Source organism: Panthera leo, chromosome E2, assembly GCF_018350215.1.
Source record: "Panthera leo isolate Ple1 chromosome E2, P.leo_Ple1_pat1.1, whole genome shotgun sequence".
In the NCBI taxonomy this organism is placed as follows: domain Eukaryota; kingdom Metazoa; phylum Chordata; class Mammalia; order Carnivora; family Felidae; genus Panthera; species Panthera leo.
The window spans coordinates 2,350,126-2,372,489 of record NC_056693.1 but is presented as its reverse complement, the minus strand read 5'-3'; the positions used below and the strand labels follow the sequence as shown (position 1 = coordinate 2,372,489).

At 37.2% G+C, this 22,364-nt stretch overlaps 1 protein-coding gene across 6 annotated transcripts in view; it reads left to right on the top strand.

The window, feature by feature from the left end:
* Positions 1-22,364, top strand: part of LOC122207622 (zinc finger protein 582) — a 122,306-nt gene that overhangs the window by 47,263 nt on the left and 52,679 nt on the right. For 5 of the 6 annotated variants that reach the window (XM_042917710.1, XM_042917702.1, XM_042917706.1 and 2 more), the window contains exon 4: positions 205-297. In XM_042917710.1, the coding sequence (XP_042773644.1) occupies positions 205-297 (93 nt within the window). Of the gene's footprint in view, positions 1-204; positions 298-9,492; positions 12,354-22,364 lie in introns of those variants that run through there. The other variant, XM_042917703.1, reaches the window with a different exon arrangement.

Sequence of the window (22,364 nt, the reverse complement as noted above, 5' to 3'; positions counted from 1 at the left end):
CAAGACCATAGTTGGCTTTGTAGAGTTAGAAATGAGCACCACCTCTCACTGTAACTGAACTTTCATCCTCCTTTTCCGCCTGCCCTTTACGTCTTCTGTGTACCCTTTGTGGTCATAAACCCCCGTTCCCATTGACATGGGGCTTGGCCCTGGCATCTGTGGCATCCACATCCTGCTCAGTTCTGATGTTTTTCCCAAATGCAGGACTTTCCTTTCGGAGACCAAATGTGATCACCTTATTGGAGAAAGGGAAAGCACCTTGGATGGTGGAGCCAGTGAGAAAACGCCGGGGCTTGGGTGAGTGACAGAACCAAAGCCTGTACATTGCCATTGTGTGTAAGAGCACCCTGCATTTTGAGGGGGCAACCTCTTGATATTTGAGAGCTCCCAGTTTCCTTACCTTAAAGGCCCCAGGCCTGAGAAGAAAATTCCAGTCTCTTTTGTGCAAGCTCTAGAAGGAGAATAACCAACATTTAATAAACCTTTAGTAGGTAACAGGCATACTTTAAGTATAGGTTCCTCCCAGTCCTCTAAGGTAGGTATTATTTCTGGTCTATATATGAGGAAACTGAAGATCAGAGGAGTTCAGTGACTTGCTTACGGTAACCCAGCTAGCTAGGAAGTGGCATTAGAGCTAGGTTTGAACCCCAGTTTCTGGTCTCAGAAGCTCAGTTCTTAATGCCCTCATCCCAGCCTTCCCTGCCTCAGCATTTCCCTTCAGAGAAAGCATATTCCACCTTCTCTCATGATAGTATTTCTAATGATAATGTTCAAGCTCACATCGTTCCTTCATTCTTTTAAAAAAATTTTTTTTCCCACAACTGTTCACTTTGACTACTTTCCAAGAGCTCATTCTCTTTTCTGATAGATTCTTTTTTTATCAGGTTATTTTTACTTACTTAAACAGTTTTATAAGAATTTTTTGGTTGTAAAAAAATTCATAATATTGAGTTCATTTTAACCATTTTTAATGTACAGTTAAGTGTATTCACATTGTTGTGCAACAGGTATCAAGAACTTTTTCATCTTCTAATAACTTCTGAAACTATACTCACTAAACACTAATTTCCCTCCACCCCTCCACCCAGCCTTCAGTAGTCACCTTTCTTTATATTTCTCTGATTTTGATTACCATGGATACTTTGTATGAATGGAATCATACAGTATTTGATCTTTTATAACTGTTTTTTTTTTTTGGTTTTTGTTTGTTTTGTTTTTTTTTTTGCTGAGCATAATGTCCTTGAGGTTCATCCATGTTGTAGCTTACAAGTGACAGGATATTTCTTTTTTAAGGCTGCATAATACTTCATTATATTTATCACATTCTTTGTATCCATTTATCAATGGATAATTGGGTTGTTCTGCTTTTGGCTACTGTAAATAATACTGCAATGAACATGGGAGTACAGATATGTATTTAAGATCCTGATTTCAGTTTTTTTGGATATGTACCCAGAGGTAGGATTGCTGGATCATATGATAATTTTATTTTTTATTTTCTGGGGAACCTCCGTACTGTTTTCCATAGTGGCTGCACCATTTGTCATTTCCACCAATAGTATACAAGGGTTCCAGTTTTTTGTCAACACTTGTTATTTTTTGTTTTTTTGATAGTGGCCATCCTTACAGGTGTGAGGTGATACTGTGGGTTTGATTTGCATTTCTCTAATGATTAGTGATGTTGAGCATCTTTTCATGGGTGTATTGGCCATGTGTATAAGTGTCTATTCAGGTCTTTTGCTTGTTTGTTAAAATAGGGTTGTCATCTGTTGTTGAGTTGTAGTTCTTTATTCTGTGTATTAGCCCCTTATCTGATGGATGATTTGCAATTATTTTCTCTTATTTCATAGATTGCCTTTTCACTCTCTTGATTGTTCCTTTTGACATGCAGATGTAGTCCTATTTTTTTATTTTGTTGCTTGTGTTTTTTGGTGTCATATCTCAGAAATCAATGCCAAATCTAATGTCTGAATCTTTTTCCCCAATGTTTTCTTCTAAGAGTTCAGTAGTTTTATTTATTTATTTATTTATTTATTTATTTATTTATTTTTAATGTTTATTATTTTTGAGAACGAGAGAGAGAGAGAGAGCAATCAGGGGAGGAGCAGAGAGAGGGAGACAGAATCTGAAGCAGGTTCCAGGCTCTGAGCTGTCAGCACAGAGCCTGATGCAGGGCTTGAACTCATAAATCGCGAGATCATGACCTGAGCCGAAGTCAGACACTCAACCGACTGAGCCACCAGGCACCCCAAGAGTTCAGTAGTTTTAGATTTTACGTTTAGGTCTTTAATCTATTTTGAGTTAAAATTTTTGCTTTTGGAAGAGTGAGAGAGAAGGAATCCCAGGTAGGCTCCCCGCGGTCAGGACAGAGCCCAAGTGGGGCTCGAACCCACAAACAGTGAGATCATGATCCAAGCCGAAATCTAGAGTGGGATGCCAATCAACTGAGCCACTCAGGTGCCCCCCCCCCCCCCTTGAAGTTTCTGTGTTGTTGTTACTTGGGTTTTGTAGGGTTTTTTTGGGAGAGAGAAAGAGAGTGAGCAGAAGAGAGGGGCAGAGGGAGAGAGAATCTTAAACATGCTCCACCATGCTCAGTGCAGAGCCTGATGCAGGGCTTGATCCCATAACCCTGGGATCATGGCCTGAGCTGAAATCAAGTCTGTCACTCAACCCCTTGAGCCACTTACACCTTTATATATAAAGTGTAAGGAAGGGTCCAAGATCATTCTTTCACATGTAGATACCCAGTTTTCCCAGCCCTGATTGTGAAAGAGACTGCCCTTTCCTCTTGAGTGGTATTGGCCTCCTTATTGAAAATCATTTGACCAGATATGCAAGTGTATATTTCTTGACTTTTTGTTCTGTTCTGTTAGTCTTTATATCTATCTTTTATCCACTACCATATCATCTTAATTACTGTTGATTTGTAGTGTGTTTTGAAGGATTTTTTTAATTATTTATTTGTTTTCTTTTAGGGAGAGCACATGAGCTGGGGAGAGGGGCAGAGGGAGAGAGACAGAGAATCCCAGACAGGCTCCACACTCAGTACAGAGCCTGATAGGACCCTCGACCCCATGACCCTGGGATTATAAGTGCAGCGAAATCAAGAGTTAGATGCTCAGCCAGCTGAGCCACCCAGGCGCCACAGGCCCTGCTTTTTTAGTATGTTTTGAAATCAGAAAGTGTGAGGCATCTAACTTTGTTTCTTTTTTTCAAGATTGGCTATTTGGGGTCCCGTGACATTGTATATGAATTTTAGAAATTTTTTTTCTATTTCTGTAAAAAATGTCATTGGGATTTTGATAGGAATTGCATTGAATCTGTAGATTGCTTTGGGTGGAATATTAAGTCTTCCAGTCCACATGCACAGGATAGCTTTCCATTTATTTGTACCTTTGATGACTTTTAGCAGTGCTCTGTAGTTTTCCATGTACAAATTGCTTAAGTTAAATTTATTCCTGAATATTTTATCCTTTTTGATGCTATAGTAAATGGGATTGTATTTCTTGTTTCCCTTTCTGAGTGGTCATTGTTAGTGTATAGAAACACAACTGATTTGAGTCTTAATTTTGTATCCTGCTGTTTTATTTGCTTGGATTTGTTTATTGGTTCAAACATTTTGTATGTCTGTGTGGAATGTTTAGGCTTCTCTACAAAGAAGATCATGTCATCTGTGAACAGGCAGAATGTCACTTCTTTTCCTTTTTTTAATGCTTTTTATTTCTTTTTTTAAAAAACTGCTCTGGTTTTTGAGGCACCTGGGTGGCTCAGTTGGTTAGGTGTCTGACTTTGGCTCAAGTCATGACCTCACGGTTCATGAGTTTGACCCCTGTCAGCACAGAGCCCGAAGCCTGCTTCGGATTCTGTGTCTTCCTCTCTCTGCCCTTCCCCTGCTTGCATTCTGTCTCAAAAATAAATAAACGTTTAAAAAATTTTAAAAAAACAACCCCACTGCTCTGGCTACAACTTCTGGTACTATGTTGAATAGCAGTGGTGAGAGTGAGCATTCTTGCCTTGTTTCTGATCTTAGGAAAGGGTTTTAGTCTTTCCATGTTTACTGTGATATTTGCTGTGGGTTTTTCAATTATGGATTTTATTATGTTGAGGTAGTTTCTTTCTATTTGTAGATTGTTGAGTGTTTTTATCATGAAAGGGTTTTGAATTTCGTCAAAAGTTTTTTCTGTATCAATTGATCATCATTTGGCTTTTGTCCTTTATTTTGTTAATGTGATGTATAACAGTGATTGATTTTCCCATATTGAACTGTCCTTGCTTTCCAGGTGTAAATCCCACTTGCTCGTGTGTGTGATCTTTTTAATGTGCTGTTAAGTTCAGTTTGCTAGTATTTTGTTTAGAATTTTTGCATTAATATGCATCAGAGGTACTCATCTGTAGTTTCCTTTTCTTGTGTTGCCTTTGTCTGATTTTGGTATTAAGGTAAAAGTAGCCTCATATAATGAGTTATCAAGTATTATTTTTGCTTCTGTCCTCTGAAAGAGATGATGGAGAATTGGTATGAGTTCTTTTAAATATTTGTTAGAATTCATCAGCAGATGCATCTGGGCCTGGTGCTTTCTGTTTTGGAAGGTTATTGGTTCTTTTTTTTTTTTTTTTTTTAAGTTTATTTTGAGGGAGAGAAAGAGCAGGAGGCTGAGAGAGAGCCTGTCAGCACAGAGCCTGATTCAGGGCTTGAACTCCCATGAGATCGTGACCTGAGCCAAGCCCGAGTTGGATGCTTAACCAACTATCTATTCAATTTCTTGAATAGATAGAGGCCTATTCACATTTTCTGATTTCTTGTGTGACTTTTGGAATACTGTTCCTTTCAACAAAATGGTCTCTTTCATCTAGGTTATCAAATTTAAGGGCATAGAAGTTGTTCATAGTTTTCCTTTATTATTCTTTTAATTTTCATGAAATGTGTATTTCTGTCGTGTCTTTCATTTCTGATATTAGTAGTTTGTGTTTTCTCTATTTCTTGGCCTAGCTAGAACCTTATCAATTTTAGTGATTTTCAAAAAACCAGGTTTTAGTTTCATTGTATTTTTCTATTGATTTCTTGTTTTCAATTTCAGTGAGTTTTGCTGTAATTCTTACTTTTTTCTGCTTATTTTAATGTTTGTTTTTGAGAGAGAGAGCAGGGGAGGGATAGAGGATCCAAAGTGAGCGCCGCACTGACAGTAGTGAGCCCAATTTGGGGCTCAAACTCATTAACCGTAAGATCATGACCTGAGCCAAAGTCGGACGCTCAACCAACTTGAGCTACCCAGGTGCCCCTCTTCTGCTTATTTTGGATTTGATTTGCTCTTTTAATGTTTTCCTGAGAAGGAAACTTAGATTACTGATATTATGTATTTATTTTTTAAGTTTATTTTTTTGAGAGACCGAGTGTGCGCCAGCAGGGGAGGGGCAGAGAGAGAATCCAAGCAGGCTCCACACCGTCCACGCACAGCCTGATGCAGGGCGTGATCCCACGAACTGTGAGATCATGACCTGAACTGAAATCAAGATTTGGATGCTCAATGGACTGAGTCACCCAGGTGCCCCTCATTTTAGATCTTTGTTCTTTTCTAATGTGCTATATAGTGCTATAAATTTCCCTAGGATAAACACTAGTTTCATTGCATCCCACAAATTCTGGTAAGTTGTGTTTCTGTTTTCATTTAGTTCAGAATATTTAAAAATTTCTTTTGAGAGTTTTTTTTTTGTTTGTTTTTTTTGTTTTTTTAATTTGATAGTGCAGGTGCATGAACAGGGAAGGTGCAGAGAGTGGGGGGAGAGGGATTCCCAAGCAGGCTCTGCTTTGTCAGCACAGAGCCTCATGCAGGGCTCTATCTCACAAACCATGAGATAATGACCTGAGCCAAAATCAAGAGTTTGATTCTTAACTGACTGAGTCACCCACATGCCCCTCATGTGTTGTTGAAAATGTATTATTTAACCTCCAAGTATTTAGGGATTTTCCACTGATCTTTCTGTTACTGATTTCTAGTTTAATTTCATTGTGGTCTGAGAGCACTGTGTGATTTCTATTCGTTGTTAAGGTGTGTTTTAAGGCCTAGAATGTTGTCTGTCTTGGGGAATATTCTGTGTAAGCTTGGGGACAATGTGACTACTACTGTCATTGGATGAAGTGGTCTGTAGATGCCAGTTATATTCAATTGAAAATGGTGTGGTTGAGTTCCCCTGAATTTTCTGCTTGCTCAATCTGTTCATTTATGAGGGAAGGATGTTGAAGTGTTTTAATAACTATGATAGTGGATTCATATATTTCTCCTTGCAGTTTTACAGTTTTTGTTGATTGTAGTTTGATGCTCTGTTGTTAGGCATATACACATTAAGAATTGTTATGTTTTCTGAAGAATTGATTCTTTCATTATGTAATGCCCCTCTTTATCCATGATAACTTTCCATGCTTTTAAGTCTGCTCTGTCTAGAATTAATATAGCTACTCCTGCTTTCTTTTGATTAGTGTTGGCATGGTATATTTCTCTCCATTCATTTACTTTTTAAAAAATTTATTAATGTACTGTTTAATTTACATCCAAGTTAGCACATGGTGCCACAATGATTTCAGGAGTAGATTCCTTAATGCCCCTTACCCATTTAGTCCATCCCCCCTCCCACAACCCCTTCAGCAACCCTCTGTTCTCTACATTTAGGAGTCTCTTATGTTTTGTCCCCCTCCCTGTTTTTATAGTATTTTTGCTACCCTTTCCTTATGTTCATCTGTTTAGTATCTTAAATGCCACATATGAGTGAACTCGTATGATATTTGTCTTTCTCTAATTTCACTTAGCATAATACCCTCTAGTTCCATCCACATAGTTGCAAATGGCAAGATTTCATTCATTTTGATTGCTGAGTGATACTGTGTTGTGTATATATACCACATCTTCTTTATCCATCCATTCATTTACTTTTAATCTATGTCTAATCTATATCTAAAGTGGGTTTTTTACAGACAACACACAATTGGGCCATGTTTTTTAATTCACCCTGACAGTCTCTTTTAATTGTTACAGTAATTATACTGTTGACATTCAAAGTGATTACTCATATAGTTGGATTGATATCTACTTCTATACATAATAAGCATTTTTTATTGTCTTTATTCCTGCTTTTGTTTTCTCTTTTTCTGCTTGTTGTGGTTTTATTTTGTTTTTTGTTTATGTATTTTTAAGTAGGCTCTACACCCAGTGTGGGGCTTGAACTCAAACCCTGAGATCAAGAGTTGCATGCTCCACCAACTGAGTCAGCCAGGCGCCCCTCTGCCTATTGTGTTTTTAAACGAGCATTTCATATGATTCCAGTGTTATCAATTATACTTTTTTGTTTTTTAAGTGGTTGCCTTAGAGTTTACAGTATACCTTTATCCAAGTCCACTTTCAGGTACCAGTATATCACTTCATGGGACTGTGCCTTATAATAACAAAATAATGCTAATTTCTTCCTCCCATCACCTGTATCATTGTTATCATTCATTTCATTTATATATAAATATGATAAGCATGTATATATTACATGTACATACATAAGATGAAAAGATGACCAAACATTATTGAATACATTGATGCTATTATTTTGAATAAACTATTACTGTTAGGTCAGTTAAGAATAAGAAAAATAGGGGTGCCTGGGTGGCTCAGTTGTTGGGTGTCTGACTCTTGGTTCCAGCTCAGATCATGATCTCACAATTTGTGAGATCAAGCCCCACGTCGAGCTCTAGGCTGACAGCACGGAACCTGCTTGAGATTCTCTGTCTCTCAAACTTTAAAATGAAAATGATAAGAAAAATAAAGGTTTTTTTCTTTTTTTTTTTTTTCCTTCACTTATTGTTTCTTCATTGCTCTTCTTTTCTTTCTTCTTTCTCCTAGTAGTCTCATAATACGTTTGTCACTTTTTTGTAGTTGTCCCACGGTCTTTGGATATTCTGTTCTCTTTTTTTCAGTTTTTATTTACTGTGCTTTCCAAGTTTTAAGGGTTCTTTTTTTTTTTTTTTTTTTTTTTTAAGTTTATTTTTATTTAGAGAGCAAGAAAGCACGTGAGCATGAGCAGGGTAGGGGCAGAGAGGGAGAGGGAGGATCCCAAGCAGGCTCCACACCATCAGTGTAGAGCCTGACACAGGGCTTAGACTCACAAACTGTGAGATCATAACATGAGCCAAAATGAAGGGTCTGAGCCACCCGGGAGCCCCTGATTTTTAAGAATTCTAATTTACCAATAGAATAAATCCTTTAGCTCTCAGAATCTTTCTTCAGCTGTGTCGAATTCTGTCCAAGTCATTCTTTATTTCTGTTAAAGTGTTTTTGATCTCAAACATTTTGTTTTGGTTCTGAGAATTTCCATCTCTCTGCTTACATTGCCCATCTGTTCTAATACGCTGTATACTTTATCATTAGAGCCCTTAACATATTAATCAATTTTAAATTTCTGGTCTGAGAATTCTAGCATCCCTGCCATATCAGTCTGATTTTGATGCTTGCTCTTTCTCTTCAAATTGTGTTATTTGCCTTTTGGTATGCCTTGTAATTTTTTTTTACTTGCCAGCGGTGATGTACCAGGTAAAAGGAACTATTGTAAACAGCCCTTTAGTGATGTGTGATGGGTGAGGTGTGTCTTTTAGGGAGCCTTTGCCTCTGGAATGTGAATGTCTTCAGTTTCTCAGTGCCCCCCCGACCAAAACCCTATCCCTTTAGGAGGGACAGGATGGCTAGAGGCCACTGAAATTGGAGGCAGCCGTTTGTACTCTCCCCTGTCTTATGGATCCAAGAAGAGTTGTTGGTTTTAACATCTGTTTAGCTTTTTACTTGTTAGGATAAAGTTGTGCTTTCCAAGCTTCTTACATGAAGAACCGCAAACCAGAATTCCAGTGTTTTGTTTGTTTGTTTTTTTAAGATTGGATCTTAAGAATACATTTTAAAAATTTACAATTTCATTGGGATGTAATGTACATATTGTAAAATTCACTTAAGTGTATAATTCAGTGGTTTTTAATAAAGTTGACAACTTGTGTAGCCATCACCATAATCCAGTTTTAGAATATTTTTATCACCCTAATAAAATTCTTCATGTCCATTTACAATTAAACCCTAGTCCCACCTCCAGCCCCAGGCAACTACTAATTTACCTTCTGTTTGTAGTTTACCTTCTGCCTTTTTTGGACCTTTCATGTAATAAAAGTACATTCATCTAATGAATAACCTATGGAGTTTAATATGGTATGTGGTATGAATTTATCCTACAAATAAAACTTTGATTTATTAATTTCAAATCACAAGCTTTCCTGATTTTTAATTACTAAATATTTCTATAAAGCCTTTTGGCATGTTAAAATTACAGTAAGATACCACAAAGTTTTTCTTCTGGTTATCATCATTATTATTATGTTTGATGATGATTGATATTGTAATTATCATTGATAATAACTGCACAGAAACTTCATTTTTCCAGCATAGGAAAACAAATATTGAATTTCTTGGTGTCTTTCAGACTCAAGGTCTAAATATGAGACCAAGAAGTTACCAACATCTCTGTGCAACAAATCTGGGCAAAGCAGCTATCAGAAACCAGTTTCTGCATCACAAAAAGTTGCCATAGGAAAGAAAGGCTGCAAGAAAAGTTCAGTCCTAGTAAAACCCAAGAAAGTACATTCAGGAAAGAAATCTTTAAAATGTAATGACTGTGGGAAAACCTTTGGTCAAAGTTTATCTCTTAAACTTCATCAGAAATCTCATACTAGAGAGAAGCCTTATGAATGCAGTAATTGTAGAAAAGCTTTCAGACAGATCTCATCCCTCATTCTTCATCAGAAAATTCACAATGGAAGGAAAAGCCATGAATGTGATAAGTGTGGAGAAAACTTCATTCAAAGAACATCTCTTATTCTACATGGGAAAGTTCATAATGGAAAAGAAACCTTTCACTGTGGGAAGGCCTTGAGTCAGTACCCAACTCTCACTGTGGGCCAGAAAATTCACTTTGTTGAGAATATCCACCAGTGTGGAAAGTGTGGGAAAGACTTCATTCGAAAGTCATCCCTTTTACTTCATAAGAAGATTCACAGCAAAAAGAAATTACATAAATGCAATAAATGTGGGAGAGGCTTCAAAAACAAATCAGCCCTTGTTATACATAAAAGAATTCACACTGGAGAGAAAACCTATGAAAGTGAGAAGACCTTAAGTCAGAGTCCACTGCAGAAAAGTCACCATTTAGAGAATCCTTATAAATGCAGAGAATGTGGAAAATCCTTTAATAGGATTTCATCCATTTTGCTTCATCAGAGAATTCACACATCAAAGAAACCCTACAAATGTGATAAATGTGACAAGGTCTTCAGGCGCCTTTCAACCCTTATTCTACATCTAAGAATTCATAATGGAGAGAAACTCTACAGATGCAGTAAATGTGAAAAGGTCTGTAATCGGCATTCATCCCTTATTCAACATCAGAAAGTTCATACAAGGAAAAAGAAACTGTTTGAATGTAAGGAATGTGGGAAGATGTTTTCTGGAACTGCCAACCTTAAAATACATCAGAACATTCATTCTGAAGAGAAGCCTTTCAAATGCAATAAATGTAGTAAAGTTTTTGGTCGTCAGTCATTTCTTATTGAACATCAGAGAATTCATACTGGAGAAAAGCCCTATCAATGTGAGGAATGTGGAAAAGCCTTCAGTCATCGAATATCTCTTACTCGGCATAAGAGAATTCATACTGAAGATAGACCCTATGAATGTGATCAGTGTGGGAAAGCCTTCAGTCAGAGTGCACACCTTGCTCAACATGAAAGAATTCACACTGGAGAAAAACCATATACGTGCAAAACATGTGGGAAGGCCTTTAGTCAACGCACATCCCTTATTCTACATGAAAGAAGTCATACTGGAGAGAAACCCTATGAATGTAATGAATGTGGGAAGGCATTTAGTAGTGGCTCAGATCTTATTCGGCATCAGAGAAGTCATTCTTCAGAGAAACCATATGAATGTAGTAAATGTGGGAAGGCATATAGTCGGAGTTCATCTCTGATTCGACATCAGAATACACATTCTGAGGAAAAAGCCTAAGTTTGTTTTAAATATGTGAAAGCGTAGAATGAGGCTATAAAAGTAGCAGAGACCAAGGCATGGGAAAAATGCCTTTGTCTATAACATAAATTTTGTAAAAATGGGACCATCTTGGTGATGTGTCCCATTTTGAAAGCCAAAGAGCAAAAGTCATTAGGGTGACTTTGACCAGACAGTTTGTAATCAACCGAAGCAGTGATGTTACCATAGGTCTTAATTTCAAAGCAGCAAGTTCAGATGACTGGATCATTTTTAATGAAGACCACTCTTCATTCCATAAGACACTGATGTTTTATTTGCAGTGTAATTTAGAAAGCTGTTTCATTAGTGACATACAACAAAGTGGAACCACAAAGCCCATATTTATAGATGGGGCTTTGAGCCTTATTTAAGGTCACATGAAGAAAGAGTTTTAAGTTTGTCCCTTAGAACTAGACTATCATGTATAAGAGATTTCCTGGGCAAACGAGGGTACTACTTTCAGCTGACAGAAAATTGTGGGTGAGAAAAAAGTAGAGTGAATCTTCAAGTGGATAAAGATAACACTCATAATGTGTGTGAATCAGTAGAGTTACTATCATACTGTCTCCATGAATATGAAGATACATAATCTTCATGGTATGAAAAATCTTAACAAGCCTGAGACAGGCTAATGGGAAAAAAGAAGCCAGGATATACTGAAGAATGGGAACTTAAGAGCAGGGAGAAATTATTTGTTACTGTTTTATTTGAAAAGAAATTTGTTTATATTTATATGAATAAACAGTGGTATTTTCATGTAAGAACAGTGGTGTGCAATAAGTGACTGGTGGAGAATGAGATGCCATTCCCTAAATGTGTCCTCTCAGAATTTATATGTCAAACCCCTAACCTCTAAAGATAGGGACCTTTGGGAGATAATTAGGGATAGATGAGTTTATGAGGGTACATCATGATAGGATTAGTGTCTTTAAAAGAAAGGATGCCAGAGAGCTTGCTCTAAGCCATGAGAAGATACTACAAGAAGGTGGCTGTCTGCAAGCCAGGAAGCTAGCTCTCCCTACCATCCAACCATGTGGCACCCTGATCTCCAGAACTGAAGAATAAGTTTCTTTTGTTTAAGTCACCCAGGATATGGTATTTTGTTATGGCAGCCCAAGCTGACTAATACATGGGAGGAAACTCTGGATTTATGTACCAGTCTCTTTTCCTGTCAGCTAATCACCATATGTAACAGCTTTCAGTCCCTGTTTCCCGCTTGTACAAAGTATGTAAGAAATAAAATCAGAGTTCTTTTTGTTATTGGGTTATATACGGTTGGAGTATTCTGCAAAAACCATGTTTGTAAACACCCATATCTTGCTAAGATAACTGCGAAATGTAATAACCATGAGAGTTACGCCATTCTAACTTTGACCACAACTGAGAAAATAACATCCAGATTTGTGAAGGGTAAGCATGCATATAGGATAATAGAACAGTTAACTTTTCATTTACACTTGTCATAGTACTGTAAAAACATAAAATATCTCCAACATTTGGAGCAAATGGGTGAGCAAATTAACAGAATGCTCATGGAGAGGCAGGTCTATTCTTCCTCCCCTTCCACACCCCTGGCTTTGTTAATTTCTTTGCCAACCTGCCATAGAGATTGGTTCCAAATCAATGGTCACAAACCTACTATATATAATATAAACTAATAAGACATTGTACTTGCCTGCAGACGTTTAGAGTTTTCTAGGGAATACATAATATTAAAATGTGCAAACATATATAAAAGACACAGATAATAACCAAGAAGAAGATGGTGAACTCCACTGTGAGTGGAGGACATGGGAACAGGGATTACTTGGAGATAGTGACCATATTAAAGGAAGAACAGGACTCAGGCTGACTAGGCACTTAAGAGTTGGAAGGCTATTGAAGGCAAAGAGAGAAAGTACACATGCACAAGATAGTGGCAGGAGGTTGTAGAGTATTAGAGGAGTGGCAAATTCCAGTATTTAGTATAGTGACTGGCACATTGAAGTGGTAAGTACTAGTGAGATCTTGAGTGAATAAATGAATGAAAATGTTTCAGTATAACTGGATTTTCTGAGCCATAGTTTTCAGGGAACACTTAAATCTGAAGGTGACTCAGACATTGAGATAAAACCCTTGGGAAAATAGGCTAAGGAATCACTAGTGATGTTTGAAGACTCTGGTGAACTCAGGGTAACCACAGCAGCAACCAGACTTAAACCTAGTCCAGTTCTTGTCTGTATTAATGAATTCTTCCCTCCCCCCACCCCATCCAAGGCTTAACAGAAGGAATGACATGACCATTTCCAGAAATCTATTTACCTGTGTTGGTTCTACACATGATTCCTAGCTTTTGGGGTCGGGGATGGGGGGAGAATTACAAAGCATGCAAAACAAGAATAATCTACACTTTCCATCCCCACCAAGTGACAAAGCACTCCTCAAAGTGACAGCTGTTGGACTGACAAAATTTTAAACAACTATAATATGTTCAAGGCTGTAACCAAAAAGATGCACAGCAGCCAAACTACATGGGTCATTTGAGCAGAGGTGGAACTATATGAATCATGGAAATAATAGAAATGAACACAGATGAACACTTTTCAACAGGTTCATCAGTATACTTAAGTATGCTTGACACAGCCAAGGAAACAATAAGTGAACCTTGAAGTTAGGTTTTTAATCCAAATATATTTCTTAAATTACAGCAAATGCAAATGGTCTAAACACACCAGTTAAGAGATGGCAAAACAACTGAATTGAAAAGCAGGACCCAGCATATGCTAGCAGAAACTTTAAATATACAGGCATACATAATTAAAAGTGGGGGAAAAGATAGAACACGCAAACACTGATGAAAGTTGGAATCACGATATTAGTGTCAGATGAAGCAGACATTAGAACAACAAATGTAATCAGGGATAAAGAGACATAAAAAGGATCAATTTCCAGGTAAACATAACAGTCCTAATTGTACATGTATCAAACTACAGAGGTAGAAATTACACAAATGAAAAAAGAACAGAAAGGGTAAATGGCTCAATCCACTATTACTGGAGATTTCACCATTGTCTCTCTGCTATTAATAGAACAAGTAGTATATAGAACCCCTGAACAACAAAATTGACCAAATTAACTAGTTGACATTTATAAAACATAAGAGAATACATTCAAGTACACATGAAGCATTTTACCAAAACCATAAAACAAATCTTAAGTTTTAAACAACTGGTTGTATAAATTGTATTCCCTGACTATGGCAGAACTAAACTAGCAACAACCGTAAGATACCTGAAAATATTTGGAAAGCTTAAACTACAAATTCCTTTTTTTTTTTTTTTTTAAAGTTTATTCATTTTTCTTATAGAGACAGTGTGAGTGGGGGAGGGGCAGAGAGAGAGGGAGACACAGAATCTGAAGCAGGCTCCAGGCTCTGAGCTGTCAGCACAGAGCCCGATGCGGGGCTTGAACTCACAGACCGTGAGATCACGATCTGAACTGAAGTCGGACGCTTCACCACTGAGCCACCCAGGCGCCCCTCCCTTTTTTTTTTTTTTTTTTTTTTTTTTTTTTTTTTTTTTTGTTAAAAAGACCTGTTCAGATTGTTCTTGAGAAAACTTTTGATCATTCCAAGAAAATTTCCCATTTCATCTAAGTTCTCAAATCATTTCCATGAAGTCCACAACATTCTCGTAACCATTTCATAACTGTAGAATTTGTGGTGATGTCACCTCTGCTATTCCAGATATTGGTAACTTGTGTATTTTCTTTTTTCAGTAGTCAGTCTGAAGATTTATTAGTTTTATTGACCTGTTTTTGCTTCCTATTTCATTGATTTCTTTTTATTATTTACATGCTAATGCTAATGTGGAAATTTGTTAAGGTGGAAATTGTGTTAATTGTGTTAATTTGAAGTCACTGGGAGCTTTCGAAATTTTATAACTTAGTGTAGTGTATTCCCTTCTAAGCACTGTGTTAGCTGCATCCCACACATTTTGACATGGTGTGTTCTAAGTTTCACTCAATTTTAAATACTTCCTTTTTTTCCTTTTTGATTTCTCTTTAGACTCATGGATTACTGTTTAGGTCCAACTACTTGGAGATTTTTCAAGTATCTTTGTGTTACTGATTTCTAATTTAATCCTTTCTAGTCAGAAAATGTGTTTTATATGACTGGAGTTTTTTTAAGTTTATTGAGATATGTTTTAAAGCCTGGAATATGGTCTATTTTGATAAATATTCTGGATGCAGTAAAATAATTTATATTCTATTCTTGGGTGAAAGGTTTTTAAAATGTCAGGTCAAGTTTGTTGGATAGTATAGTTCAGGTCTTCAGTATCCTTACTGATTTTCTGTTTACTTGTTCTTATGACAGATGTGTGTCAGAATCTCTTATAATTTTGGATTTGTCCATTTCTCCTTGTAATTCTATCAGTTCTTTTCCCAGGTAATTCAAGTGGTTTCCTCACATGCATGCTGTGATCAGTGTTCAGGTAAAAACTAGAGTTTTTACACAAAAGATTCTGATGTCTAGGTGTTTTTTCCTCTAAGAGCTCTCAGGCACTTCATCCTAAGAACGCTAGCCACCTCAGTCAATCTCCCTGGCTCCCAGACCCATCTCAACTCAGGGAGACCATAGCCTGGAAACTCTCCATGCAGTTATTTGGGGGAAATCACAGTACTCACCTCATTTGTTTCCCATTTTTCAGGGATCTCTGTCTCATTGCCTGATGTCCAGTGTCTTGGATACCAAGGTTTCATATATTTTGTCCAGTTTTAAGTGTTTCAGATGAGATGATAAACTATCCTCCTCCCCCCTCCCCCATAATTCCATCTTCACTGGAAGTTTGTATCTCAAATTCACATTTAACAAGAACAGAATGACTATGGATGTAGGAATAAAAAAAACTGCAATTAACATTCTTGTGTACATGCTTTTGAAAACTTTCACCAGTATTTTTGGAGAAGTTCCTGGATCAAAAAGATAGGCAAATTCTAATAGATCTTTAACTTGCCCTTTCTATTCAAACTACCAACACTCTAGAATGAAGGATTTTTGGATGAATTTTTATGTACCTTCATTCAGTGCTGCCTACATCTTGCTCAGCAAGTTGGGATATATTGGTATAGTTTTTCAAAATTTCTTCTACCTACTTTTTCTCCATTATGCCAGTCTTATGAGAGGGCAGAGGGTGCCAGAGATCCTGGCATGTTCATTTAGTGTGGCCCTGTTGTTTCTGTATTAAACTTTTCATAGTGTGTGATGTGAGATGGTCTCGATTTATTTTTTCTTTTCTTTGAGAGCAAGTGTGACTGGGGGAGGGGCAGAGGGAGAGAAAAGTTCTTAAGCAGGCTCCACACCCAATGCAGAGCCCAATGTGGGCTTGCTCTCACAACTGAGATCATGACCTGAGCTGAAATCAAGAGCTTAACTAGCTGAGCTACTCGGGCGCCCTTCCCTTTACTTTTTCAATGGGGCTGGCTTTTTTCTTTTGTCATTTCATTCAATTTTGTTAGAAGGAAGTTCTGTTAAGTCTGAATCTTCTGTTCCATAGGGTCTCTGAAAGACTTTTAAATTTTTGAATAGAGGCCCCCGGGTGGCTCAGTTGAGCGTCGGTTGAGCATCCGACTTCAGCTCAGGTCATGATCTCACGGTTGGTGAGTTCCAGCCCTGCATCAGAGTCTGTGCTGACAGCCTAGAGCCTGTAGTCTGCTTTGGATTCTGTGTCTCCCTCTCTCTGCCCCTCCCCCGCTCATGCTCTGTCTCTGTCTCTCTTTCTCAAAAATAAACACTAAAAAAGATTTTTTTTAAATTTTTTTAATGAATAGATTTCTTCCTGATCTAGCTATTTTTCCAAGGGCAGTGCTCCAGACTGGCAAGAAATTTGTTTTAGCCCGGTGATTCTCAGATGTTACTGTGTATTCAGATCACCTGGGGATTTTGTAGAGCTGCAGATTCTGAATCACTAGGTCTGGATTAGGGCCCAATATTCTGGAATTGTGAGAAATTATCAAGTGATGCTGCTGGTCTGTAGCCCACACTTTCAGTAGTAAGTATTTAGCCTTTCTTTACCTTACAGTCCTGCATATCATTGGCAGTTTCTCTCCCCTCTGACATATGATAGGTTAGCTTTTCAAAACCCAAGTGTTTCCTCCTTAAACCCTTCAGCTACTCACCCTTCCACTCTGCAACTGTAAACCATTTAGGGAGGCTTCTAAAGTGAGACTTTTTGAAGTAAAACTGTGGTTCTAATCAAGACACTTTTCTTTTGCCCTTCCAGATAGGACATTGCTTTGGAAGAATTTTATACTCTTTGATATTACAGCATCAGTTTCCTCTCAGGATTCTTACCACATTTAGCCACATTTCCTTATGGATTTTGAGGCTCAGGATTGTAGATATTTCTTCACTTCATCAAAGATGGAGCTCCCATGTATGTTTCTTGTTGCTTTAATTTGGCTTCAGAAAGGAGAAAGGGAGAGACACATCTTGGTTCCACCTCTTTATATTCAGGAGCTAGTAAATACATTTAAAGTCTCCTCATAAATATGTATGATTTTGCCTCCTTAAGGGTATGTACCACTCGACCACTCACAGACACAGTGGAAGGGTGGGGAGTGGGGAGGCGGAAATGAAGTTTCTTTACTTGAAGGCAACCCTCTTTGTAGATCAGGTCTGCTGTCCTTTATGTAAACAGCTTTACTTGCTGTTGGTTGCCTCTGACACCTGTGAAGGAAGCCTTCTTTGGAAGGATTTAAAAGGAACTCGCCTGAAGTCTGGCATGAATGGTCCAGGAGATGAGGCTCAACCACTAGTCACCCAAGCCCTGGTCTCTTGATGTTGAGGTTGTCCTGTCTAGCATGCAGCCATTTTAAGATTACTGGCAAGACAGCTAAATTACAAGCTTACAGTGTACCGAGTCCAGTCCACCCATGGAAATTTAACTTAACCCTTGCTACAGGGTCTGAGGCAGCACCACCTCATCAAACACACTCTGCAGCAAATATTGGAATATTCGCACACTTAGTGAATCGATCAATGTCCTTGTCAGGCCAAATTTTTTCTTTATGGGAAGTGACTCTCAACCTCCCTCCACCTTGTCCCCATTCCATGGGAATTTTGTGAACTGGTCAATCCAGTGATCCAGTCCCACTACCAGAGGCATGTGCACTTGACCCAGACTGGCCAGAGTATCCCATACCATGGACCTAGTGAGCGGTCCAGAGAACCAAATTCTGTTTTAGAACAAATTCTATTTTTCTTCTCTGACTGACATGGAGACTAAGAGAAAGATCATTTTCCTTTTGAGATTAAAAGCTGGCAGGACCTTTTAAGTCTAATATCAAGAGGCCATTTTATTTCCCCCACCAAGAGAGAGCCTGCCAGAGAATGAAACAACTAATCTCTGATAGTCTGAGTGATCACCTAAAGCTGCACCATATACACACTATATCTTTCAATTTCAGGTCCTAAAAATTCCTTTTTCCAAGCTAATTGGAATTAGGTTTCTGTCAGAATCCTAATCCTAAATTGCTGCTTTTCCATTTATCAACTTTATAGACTCTTTAGTAATATTTCTTAGGAAAGATAAGAATTTAACTCATCCCACCATATTAGCTCCTCTGTTGTATTTTACCTGGAAATACAGGTAACCTGTTTCTTATTCTGTTGACTTTAATTAGATCTTCTGAATCTCCTCTATGAGAATATTGCCCCTCATCCTTCCTCAATCTCTCATTATTACCATCAACCGCCCACCATCCAATCTGTCAGCTACATTTTGCCTGTTACATTAAGTAGACAGTAAATAGTCCTACATACATGCAGAGACAAACTTAAGTGACTTGTCTATATATTGTAAAGTTGGAAATAAAATAGCACTCAATCATTATCATGGTGTAAATATTCTCTGAAGAGTTGGAGCCAAGCAGTGTGTGAAGATTACATTTCCTCCTCTATAGGTCCGATGTTATCCCAGTATGCACTTAGAGGAGTCTCTTCCTGGTATCAGTCAAATGGATTTTATTTTTTCATATCTGTTTTCCAAAATCATACCGCATTTCATGGGGACTTTATATTCAGACCTGATAACTGGTATGGTTTTTCAAAGCCAATAATTGCCTGTCTTCCTAAGAACAAACTTTTATTCTTCACCGTATTGTTATAATCCTCCAACTTCGTACCTACTTAATGTAACCTATTTCAATCTTCCTGAAGATTTTCTTCATTGAGTTCCTGGATTTGTAGCCTAGAGTGATTTGGTCTGATTGTTGTAGAACCATCATCCTAGTCATCCTCAGCACCGCTTTCCCAATCACATGTGTTTATTGAAGTTTTTCCTGCTGCCGCCTTCCTGTTTCATCCAAATTTTGCTGAAGCTAATCCTTTAGTACCCTAATAAAGGATAAATGAGAGTAAACTGAAGCAAACTACACATACAGAATATCAGTGTTTGGTCTCACGCTTTATTGTTGTTTGGGTATAGACTTCTAGATTCAAAGTAATTTTACTTTGTAACTTGGAAGGTGCAGCACATTCTGTATTATCTAATATTGCTGACAGGGAGGAGGCTAATGGTATCTTGAATGTTCTTTTTAGAGACACTGACATTTTTTTAAAGCTTTTTGAAAAGGATGGTTTCATCTTCAGTATTCTGAAATTTCACAAGCATATTTCTGGATGTATTTTTTTCCCATTGTAATTGTTTTTGCCAATTCAGCCCAACACTTGGTGAACTATTCCAACCTGAACATTCATAACTTTCTTCAGTTTATAAAGGTTCTCAATCATTTGATATCCTTTCTCTGTAAACTTCTTTGGAACTCCTATTAATTGAATGTCCCTTTTTGTTTATAATTTATGAGCTTGGAAAGTTTCCTGAATTTTCTTTAAAAACTTCTGTTAGGTTTATTACAGCAATAACATTTTTTTCATTCTTAGGAGTTCGGATTTGTTTTTTTCTACAAAACAGACGATTTCTTTCTGTACTATTTTTTTCTTTAAAACAATTTAAAAAATTTTTAACTCCAGTACAGTTAACATTGTTGCATCCACTTCAGGTGTACAGTATTACCTAATTTTTTTAATATAGATTCCCATAAATATGGGAATACTTAGGTTCAAATTTAATATAAATTTTGTTTTCTTCTGTTATTACATAACTTTCCCCACTGTAGGTTTATTTCGGTCTCTTGCTTCTTATTCTGATAGTTTTCATATGTTATGATCCTTAACTGTCTGTTCAACATTTAGGAATGATATGGCTTGAGGCATCTGGCTGGCTCAGTTGGTAGAACATAAAACTCTTGATCTCAGGGTTGTAAGTTGAGTCCCATGTTGGGTATAGAGATTACTTTTTAAAAAATCTGATTATGGCTTGATTATTCCAGGTAGCTGTATATCAGTTTCCCTGGATGGGAAAGGTTACTGGGATCTCTGTATGCTTGGGAAGGACTGGCAAATCGATGAGCTAATATTCTCTAAATTCCAAAAAGGTTCTAATTTACCTGCCAGCTTTCCCTCATGCTAAGTTCACTTTTTCATAGGTAAAATTTCTTACATTGTTGTTTAGAACTTCAAATACTACAGAGAACACAAAATCTCCTCTTGACCAGAATATCCAATCCCAGTCTCCTCCCTAGAAGGAACACTTATTAGTTGGGTGTGTCTCTCCAGACCCTTTCTAAATATTTGCATACTTATTTAAATGTGTTAGAAATGTTTTTAAAATATATAATACTGTGCAAATCTGCAAAATTTGCTGCTTCAGTGTCCTTCAGACAAATCCATCCATGTCTATATCATTGGTCCCTTCTTTGAAACTGCTGCTAGTATTTCTAGTCAAGTCCCATGGAACTCTAGATTGTTTCCAGTGTTTCATGTACTAATCATACTGCCTTCCAAAGGGACTTGAGTGAACATGTTAAAAACTTCACTGCCTCCAAAATGGCAATGAGGAGTACTCATTTCTCCAAACAGCTGCCACTTTTTGATATTATTATTTAAATCTGTATCTCAATACTAGTGAGGTTAAGCAGGGACTCCTTTATCAGCCATCCCGATTTCTTCTATGATTTACCTATTCTTATACTTTGTCCATTTTTATACTTGTTTAGTTGTCCTTTACTTATAGGTGTTCTTACATCTTTCCCTTTATATATTATAAATAATTTCTTCCCTTCTGTTGTTTTTAAATTGTTTAAAGCATTTTTTAGAAAGATATGTTCAATCCCAGTTCGTAAATATATCCTACTATATTTTCTTATAATACTTGCTAATTTTACATTTAAGAATTTATTTAACTGGAAGTCATTTTTGTGGATGGTGTGAAGGATCCTATTCAATTTACTTATAGAACAGAGGGTGAAGTGAGGAAGCTGTTGACTGCCACATAGAAAGGCACTGAACAGTCTTGTCACTGTTTCTTATTATCCCCAGCCTCTGTAGAGTGGCTTTTGTTACTGACATCCCTATCATTCAAACATTTCAGATAGCAGCAGCCTCTGCTACATTCCATGAATGAACACTTTCTTCCCTTTTGTCTATTATTTGTTCAACTCTCTCATCCACTGATGATCCTCTTTTCTGATCTTTTTTGTTTGGTACCTTTTACATTGTTTTATCTGTTTAATGGGATAAGGAAATAAAGTAAATTTGTAAAGAAAATTCTGATTGTCCCAGTGAAAATTCTGATATTGACTAGTTACCTTTCAGAAATTTTGTACAAATTCATACTTCCTCATATCACTGCATAGAAGTATTTCCTTTTCTGTGCTTTGGAATGCAGATTTTTTTTATCAGTTTGATATTGACAAATGGATAGTTCGTTTAACTTGTTCTTATTCTAGTGAGATTCTGTCACTTACCAGTCACCTGTTGCTTCTTTATATCCTTTGCTCATGGGAGTAGTGTCATTTCCTAAGTGATCTGTAGGAGCACTTTTATGTTAAGGATATGAATTTCATATATGTTGTAATATCTACAATACTGATAATAAAAAACTTTGTGTTTATACTGTCTTTGACTATATAAAGGCTTAATAAAATTCCTATGCAGTAAAACCTGGAATCTGTGCGTGTGTGTGTGGCTTCTGGATCTCATGTCTTGTTTAGGAAGATTGTTTTCACTGTGATTATAAATTACAGCGTCCTTTAATAACTTTTACATTCAGATAAAAGGATGAGTTGGTTTTGTAGAGCAGAATTGTTATTAATACTGTTAAGCCACTGACGTAGTACCTTTATTTGTATATTTATGTGTTTCCCTGTGTGAATGTATATGTGTGTGCGTTG